We start from the raw sequence: 9060 nt of genomic DNA, 5'->3' as shown, positions 1-9060 counted from the left end.
TACTAAGTTGACCAGTTTTCCAAGACACCATTTAAAAAAGGGACATGAAACTCATATGCAAATTTAAATAACTTTCCAATTGTCTTCATTCTTTTGATATCCTTTGTTGAAAATCATATCTAAATATGCTCAGTAGCTGCTGATTGGTGGCTGCACATAGATATCTCATGTGATTGGCTCACCCATGTGCATTTCTATTTCTTCAACAAAGGATATCTAAAGAATGAAGGCGTATCCTAGCCACTGCCTCACCAGCCTCTGATGTCACTGATCTGCATGTAATAGACACTACTATAGAGGATATGCAGTTATATGAAAATTGGTGTACGCTGTCCACTAAAGCTGAGGGGGGACGACAACAAAACAAACACCATTAAGATTAGAATGTACAATTTAACAAGTAAAACACAACGCAGTTGTTAAAGTGTAGCTTTAATTGAGCTTGCATTATTTAACACTTGACCCACTTTCAGATTTTAACAATTTCATACAGATTGTTTCAGTTGAATAAGGCTGAGCCATATTAACATACATAAAATATAAGTGTTCAGTCACGTCTAACAATGCGAATGGTTGAATTACCACCTGTGGAAGTATCCACTTGCAGGATCCATGTATGACAATCTGTTTTCTTTACATCTCTTTCATCAAACCATGTTTATTTAGTGTCAGTAGGGCCATTTGACAGCTCTGCCACTTTTTTTTTTAATAAAGTTCACAAGTTTATCCCAAAAGGTGTACAAAAATACAGTATAAACATTTCATTCAGTACAAAATACAGCAGTCAGCAGCAGGTTCAAAGACATATATAACAAAAGGACAAACTCTAGTGTAAAGTGACAAGAGTGAGGTATAAAGCGGTTACCACCATATGCCCCAAAGTTCCCCTCAACACAGGCAACAAAACTACACTCTAGACCGAGGTAAACACTGCCAAAAGTTCTTGATAGCCTAAAGTGATTAGGTTTAATTAGAACGGTTACTCTTACTGAATATGGCTTTGCTTGAGGTGCACAACACACAAGGGTTGTAAAGTCACAAGAGTTCAGAACTCTTCCATATCTTATTATAGAATGTTATTTATCTTACTCAATGGATTTGATTTTCTGTACTTAATTTATATTTGAGCCACATGCTTTAAGTGTAGACTTCTCGCAGTAGTCAGGGTTGCTGTTAGTCAAAGATGGTTGCACAGCATTGCATACCAGGGGTGATTGTCCTCTCTGGATGCCAAAGTTGAGAAAAAGAAATAACTGCAGAGAGATTGCATAGGGTCTCTTGGAACAACATCTACAAAGCTCATTGCTCAGCTTCTCTCCACTTAAGAGGGAGATAGATGCTAGGCACTTAAGTCAAAGTGACCCCCCCCCCCTTTAATGCAAGCCCAATTTAGCAAGTAACAATTCTACACTAACAAAAACTAATGACAGCTACCTTCCAAATCATGCTCCACCCACAGATTTGGGACCCGTAACAAAGCTGGCTACTATCAGTAGAAAATTATACAGTGTCAACAAGTTGAAGTTGAGCAGTCAAAAAAAATACAAAAAAAATTTACCATTGATTATTCTGGAAGCTACAAAAGTCTTACAAAAAGGAAAGATATTGTCTTAAAGTGCTTTAAATTGAACTGAAATCATCAGGCTCTGAAATATTCAGTCCTACCCGTTACTTGACTGTTCAAGATAAACTATAGTCATACAGTTTTCATGTTTCAGGGTTAAGTAGGTAGAAAAGGTTCCACCAACATTTGTTCACACACAAAAACTATATATAATAGTAATACCCTTGTGGGTCTACTCATCAAGGACATTTAGTGAGGTCACAACAAAGCTGCCAACTAGATTTTGCTCAAAATCAGAAGTTAGCAAACTACAGTCCCAAAAGATATGCAACCAACTGGCTGACACCAAACAGGGCCAGAACAAAGATCACTGGAAAACAGGACAATCCATCATATCCAACAGTGTTCTAAAGTGGTAGTTTTATGCTTGTGTTCAAAGTTTCCCAAAAACAAAAATGTGCAAATGTGCCAGGTACCCTTTCACACATTCTCAACGGTCCTTAAGTTGGGAGAGCCGCCGCAGTAGCTGCTGATGTCGAGACCGGAGCTTCATCTTTTCCTTTAACAACCTCTGTTCCTCACTTACTAGGCCCTCCAAGTACTCTGTGGCTTTACTTAGAACCACAACTTTTGGTGTCTTTGAAGTTTTAGACAAGCCAGGAACCTCGTCTCTTAACTCCTGGAAACGAGAGCGCAGATCATTTCTTCTCTTACGTTCCATGTAGTTGTGATTTTTGCGTTTGACAAGATCATCACTGTCTGAGCCTCCAGAAGGAGAAGAAACAGGAGGGCTGCAGGGTAAGGAGGGAGAGCTGACCTCATTTGATTCTTCCTCATTTGGAGAATGTGGTGGTTGCTTTGGGGAAGGAGGGCTTGGTTCTGGAGGAAGACGGGCAGCATAGTTATGTTGTTGTTGGTGGATAGAGATATGGAAGAGTTTGGTCACAGTGTCCAGTGGATCAGCTCTCACAGTGATAGTCACAGGCTGACGACCATGACAAGATTTCCTCTTCCCCACAGTTACTACATCAATCTCATCATCATCCTCCTCATCATCTGAAAAATAGAAGGGAACCTTATTACTTATGACAGCATTGTGGTTTGTCAATTAAAACAGAACAAAATATTTAAAAATGGATATTTAAGTTTAATATATTAAACAGCATGTCCGTTTATCACTGCAGAATAGAGAAACTATTTCTTCATTATTCATTGCTAACTTTCTGGGGTAAAAAAAATTTAACAAAAAAAAAAAAAAACTAATTTTTTAAATTATGCATTATAAACACTCAATAACCCTGTAGTGTAAAAACAAAAAAACAAAAAAAAAAACCACACATGTCCCACTAGGAAATGCACTCCATGTTAACCGTTTTGCATCAGCCAGGGTGCATATGTCAAAATATCTACAGATCCAAAAAAAGACAGCTCTCACTGGACTTATAAAAATTAACTTTTAATGATCAAAGGGTAATAAAAAAAAAAAAAAAAAAGAATAGGCATGAAGTTTCCTTGGGACATTACATAGCTGATGTGCCTTCTCTGAAGCACCACCCCTACTAATTTGGGACATTTGATAAAGATGCCAGTACGGCATCGAAACGTCATGTCTATCCCTTTTTTTAACCCTTTGATCATTAAAAGTTAATTTTTATAAGTCCAGAGAGTGCTGTCTTTTTTGGATCTGTAGATAGATATATTTTTTTTTATATTATAATTATTATATTTTAAACAGAAATTTTACAGGCAAGAGTGCCTTCCCTTACTGTTAACAGATATTCATCAGAATGCATCTAAATTAATGTGGACAATGCCTGCTCTCACACACCTTTTGTTAATAGTAGTCCAAGTTACAAAAAGGTTTTTCTTCTACACGCCACAGAACAAATGCAGCCCCATAACAGTTAAGCCACTCAATATGAAATCCACATGCAGACTAGTAAGCCTAGACTTCTCAATTAGATTGCAAATAAGCTTTAAAGTCAGAGGGGTGCAGGCACAAATAAAGGTTTTCTTTTGATACATAAACTCAAATAAGGACTCAGATTCCAGGTAGGGTGTTGCACATGTTGAGTGCCTGCATTATTGGGGTGGGGGCTTGGTCTTACACACCAGTACAAAGACTTAAAAAACAAAAAAAAAATAACAGTATTGTGTGAATAGACCCATTACCCCATTAATAAATCCCAGCCACACCACCCTGAAGCACTATCATTGGCCAAGTATTCTGTTTAAATAGAAAGACCATTCACATAGGCTGGGAGCTGGGCCTCTGACCCCCACCAGCTGCAAGCTGTTGCTTTTGTCTTGCCATGTGCCTTGCAGCATGCAACTGAAAGCACTTCCACATTGTGTCTTCTGGAGGGGGAGGGGTGGAGTGTACAACAATGCCCATGTAAAACTGCCAGGGAGCAAAAAAAAGTACTTTTTTTTTTTAAAAAAGTGCACTACAAGATACGACATTTGCAGTGTGCGGGACATTAATTCCTTTACTCTAGGAGACACTTGTTAGTCACTCTACACTACCAAAAAAAATACACATGCATACTACCAGCTACCAACACACTAATAATTTACACACAAAAAAAAAAAATACATATGACCCCTACTTGAGTAAATAAAACAAGTTATAAACCCTGTTAGACATCCTGTCCTTACATACTAGATAGTGCCACAAAAGAAATAGAAAAAAGGAAGTTTTACAAACCCACAGGAGACAAAACTAGCATACAAAAACCAAGGTATACCACTGAAGAAGTGTGGAGATTGACTATTTTGCAGACTCATATATTGAATAGGAAGGTGTGCGGCATGAACACTATACATTGTATTTTTTTTTCTTTAAACCTTACCCTCCAGGTTTGTGTGCATGGATGTAATCCTGTGAATTATATAAATTTACAAGAGCACACAGACCCTCTTCTGTCCTATCAGAGCTTGGCAAATTTATAAGCTAGAATCAAAACAGATAAAACTGGTAGAACTGCTATTTTAAAAGCCACAGCTCTTTAAAAGGGACAGTCTACACCAGCATTATTATATATAAAAAAAAATAATAATTAGATAATCCCTTTATTACCCATCCCCCAGTATTGCATAACCAACACTGTTATATTAATATATGTTTTACCTTTTATCTAAGCCCCTGCAGACTGCCCCCTTATCTCAGTGCTTTTGACAGACATGCAGTTTAGCCAATCAGTGCAGACTCCTAAATATCTCCACGGGAGTGAGCACAAAGTTATCTATTTTACACACATGAACTACTATCTAACTGAAAAACTTTTAAAACGCTCTGAGCCAAGAGGCAGTTTTCAACTGTTTAAAAATCAGTTTGAGCCTACCTAGGTTTAGCTTTTCAAAAATACCACAAAAGGGAACAATGCTAGTTTAATGATAAAAGTCAATTGAAAAGTTGTTTAAAATCGCATGCCCTATCCGAATCATGAAAGTTTAATTTTGACTAGACTGTCCCTTTAAGATTTGTCTAGATCAGCTTTAAAAAGAGGTTTATATAGGACACTAGTTCTTTCACACTGGAAACCACTATTGGTGTACGACTTAGTAATGCACAATTCAAACCCTAATGAAAGAGAACAACTTCCACAGACCATACACTCCAAACACTCATAAGTAGTTACTAGCAAGTCCCTCCCTATACTTTTAGCTTAACAGCCCGTTCGGCACCTGCTGCAGGCTTTAGGTGTGTACAGAGCACAGGTACCAACTTGTCAGGAATCAAATCCTGCACCAGGAAGTAAGCAATTCATTTTAAAGAATGAACCCCTAGATTGAATGCAATAATAGTTCAAGACAGACATTCGCTAAACACACAACACCCTAGTAAAAGTTACCTGCAAAAACTAAGACTGCCAAAGATGTCCTTGTGCGTCACTTGACTCATGTGGGCACAGTTCAAAGCACTCTCGTTCCAACCCACTAACGCGCTCTCTCTACATTCTGATGTTCTGCACACACCACAAGTCTTCTCCACATGTCAGCCTACTTACCCGAGTCGCTGGTGCTCTCTGATCCTGAGGAGTGTGGGACCTTTTCAGGAACTGCTGCAGGTGTAAGAACTGCAGGGACATTTTGCTGTAGAGTATCAGTCCCAGGCGCTGACTGTTCAAAATCAGGAGCAGTTTTGTGGGCATTTGGTGCCCATGAAGTGCCAGTTGAAAGTCTTTCATTAATTACCTTTTCAAGTCTCTCTCTAGTGGAGAATCCACTCCACATACAGTCTTTAAGAAGGACAACAGAGCTCAAACCTGAAAGCTTCACTGGAGATTCCCATTCTGTACCCCAATCTGTAATATCACTCCCAGAGCATCCAGAAGATAGTTGACCACCAGGCACTAGCTCAAATTTTTTCCATATATCCTCACTGGGAGCAATACATCTGTAATAGTCCTCCTTTAGATCATCATCATAGAAATAGTGGTTGTTGAAGCCAAAATCCATTGTCCTGTGGCATAACAGAACAGAATCAGACATATGCAGCAAGTTGTTAACCAAGAATAAATTAAAGAAATGTTGTGTTGGTGTAACATGAATTCAAATCTACAGAGCATGGCATAAAGCAAACAGATAAAGAACCAATAAATAAGTAAAGCATAAAAAAAAGCTAAGTGAGAATGATGCAAAAGTGTACCTGAGGGAAAAACAAAATAGCAAGTTGTAAATTAAAGGAGCACAAAATAAAGCAGATTATGTTTGCTTTAGTAGCACGTGGACCCTTGTGTTTGAGCCAGTGAGGCAATTCAGAAAGCAAGAAATATAGGTTACATAAGATTTTCTCACAAGCTATAAACACACACACAGGCACCAAAAATAACTAATAGCATTTTGCGCAGGGCAACCAAGAGGAACTACACACTAAAAAGATGTCATGGAAAAATAAGTTACAGAAGGTGGTCAAGGGGCACAGGTCAATAAAGAAAACTAAAACTTATAGGCAGCACAGAAAGCTCCAAAATAGAGAGACCACCTCGAATAGTGCACATGCTAGAGAGCAAAAAAAAGTGATGCAGCAAAAGGTGTATGTTGCAGTCACAGAGAGTTGCTGAGTGTAGGAAACAGGAACAAATGGAAGTACAAAGGGAATATGCAGCCTAACATAACAGCTTCCTGTGATAAACAATATACTGGGAATATATTAACCATCATTGCCAGTTCGTTTAGTTTTACACCGGCATCCAAATCTACTAAAAAATAAATAGACAAAGGGGACGCATGCTGCATCACTGAACAACCTCAAAGTAACCGCGGATAGAAATCCCCGTATAATTAGGACATAACCTTAATTTAATTTTCTAAACCTAAATTTGCCATAGCTCAAACCAGACTTTTGTGCCATATAATAGCTCGTGTTGTTCTTACCACTTAAACCCCCTGCTCGCTCCTCTTTCTCAGGACACACAGAGTCTGGTCGGCTTTATTGTTCTAGAGCAGCTTTTTATGATCTCTGCTTGGCCACGCCTCCCTGTGAAGCCACCACGCCCTTAGCTTGCACCTTCCTACTCAGTCTCCGGTGTGTTTATAATCATTTGACATTTTACAGTATATTACGTTTAGCTGTTTGTTATATCTCTCCGTGCGCGCGGTACTGCTAGGGTTTGTATATAGAACATAGGACGCTCGCTCAAGCTCCGTAGTGAGACTTGAAGAGCCACCCATTGTCCCTTATGTAAGGGTTGTTACTCCCACCCCCTAAAGATTCTCCTTTTGCATTCACCCTGCACCACAACAAAGCTTCCGACTACTAACCCTTAGTGGGGTCATGGGGGTGGGGTGTGGGACTCTCATTCACTTACAAATATTTGCATCATTTGTCCTTAATGACTCCCTAAGGAGTTCAGTGTATATAATGCTACTGTTAGTAGGAGAGCTGAAATAAAAGCAGTTAGACTAGTTCCAGCCTATTGTTTTTCCAATTCGGCAGAGAACGTGAAATAAACCATAAAAATAATCAGAGATAAAGGAGATGTTAAGTGAAATAGGAAAACATCTCCTTATAAATTAGTTGCACAATAAATGAGCAGAACACTTGTAAGAAAATGCATGCTGCAATGTTTTTGTATATGGATAAGATCACATTACACATTTGTAAGCTTTGCACTAAACCCTGCACACCTTATTTTTTTTGCACTGATTTCATTTAAAGGGACAGTCAACACTAAAATTGTTATTGTTGATAGATGACCCATTCCCCAGCTATGCACAACCAACAGTTATATTAATATACTTTATAACATTTAAACCTCTAAATTTCTGCATGTTTCTAAACTACTATAGACAGCCTCTTATCACATGTTTTTAATTTGCTTTTCACAACAGGAGACTGCTAGTTCATGAAGGCCATATAGATCACATTGTGTTCACATCCGAGGAGTTATTTAAGAGTTAGGACAACACAGTACTAAGATAATAAATAAAAAGTAATGTGATCAGGGGGCTGTCAGAAGATGCTTAGATACAAGGTAATAACAGAGGTAAAAAAAGTATATTGACCCTTTCCTGACGGGGTTAAAGTGTCTACATCAGAACAACTGTTCCGATGTAGACAAATAGAAATCACACAATCGCGAGATTTCAATTATTGGAACGGGTCTGGCGGGCGTCCCTATAACCCTAGGAACGCCCTTCAGACCGCAGTTAAATCTGAGAAGTACAGTAGGCTTCAGGACAGCCGTTGGCTATGAAGTTCTATTCCGTCATAACTACTTTAAAGCCCAGTGTAATTATGACGGAATAGAGCGGCATTAAAAGGTTAATATAACTGTGTGGGTTATGCAAAACTGGGGAATGGGTAATAAAGGGATTATCTATCTTTTAAAACAATAAGAATTATATTGTAGACTGTCCCTTTAAACACCAGTTTGGGGGGGGGGGGTCTACACATACCTTGTTTTTTTCAGCAGATCAATCACTTTTTAGAAAATAGTTTTAGTTTGCAGAAACACAGAAGAGTAAACTTACAGAATGCAAAAATAAGTATTTTAATTTTTCCTCCTTTTTCTATAGTGCACATTGTAAACATTAGTGTGGCAGTCATTATTTCCTAAATATTTAAAACACACGGTTCAATTTTTAGAATCAGTTCACGTTATCAAACACTGCAATTCAGGATTTTATATCTATAGTGTTCAATAAAAATGCTAACTGAAAATTACACATTTTCTTTTGTCAGCTTGCATCATTAAAGGGACATGAAACCCAAATGTTTTCTTTCATTATTTAGAAAGAGCATGCACTTTTAAAACACTTTCTAATTTACTTCTATTATCTATTTCTCCAACATTGGTGTGTCCGGTCCACGGCGTCATCCATTACTTGTGGGATATTCTCCCCCACAGGGAAAGGCAAGGAGAGCACACAGCAAGAGCTGTCCATATAGTCCCTCCCAGGCTCTGCCCCCCCCAGTCATTCTCCTTGCCGCTCTGAACAAGTAGCATCTTCTCGGGGATGGTGAGGAGTTTGTGGTGTTTAGTTGTAGT

The 9060-nt window shown here is 38.5% G+C and overlaps 1 protein-coding gene across 1 annotated transcript; it reads right to left on the bottom strand.

The window, feature by feature from the left end:
• Positions 1 to 415: 415 nt before the first annotated feature.
• On the bottom strand, positions 416 to 7037 carry MYCL (MYCL proto-oncogene, bHLH transcription factor). Its single transcript, XM_053704836.1, has 3 exons — positions 6944 to 7037; positions 5575 to 6029; positions 416 to 2620 (listed from the first exon to the last, which is right to left on the bottom strand). The coding sequence occupies exons 2-3, from the start codon at positions 6023 to 6025 to the stop codon at positions 2055 to 2057; spliced, it is 1017 nt and encodes a 338-aa protein (XP_053560811.1). The 5' UTR covers positions 6026 to 6029; positions 6944 to 7037; the 3' UTR covers positions 416 to 2054.
• Positions 7038 to 9060: the final 2023 nt, after the last annotated feature.

This window comes from Bombina bombina, chromosome 3 (assembly GCF_027579735.1).
Source record: "Bombina bombina isolate aBomBom1 chromosome 3, aBomBom1.pri, whole genome shotgun sequence".
Classification (NCBI taxonomy): Eukaryota; Metazoa; Chordata; class Amphibia; order Anura; family Bombinatoridae; genus Bombina; species Bombina bombina.
Note: the sequence above shows the minus strand (reverse complement) of the source record. Positions and strands in the feature narration are given on the sequence as shown.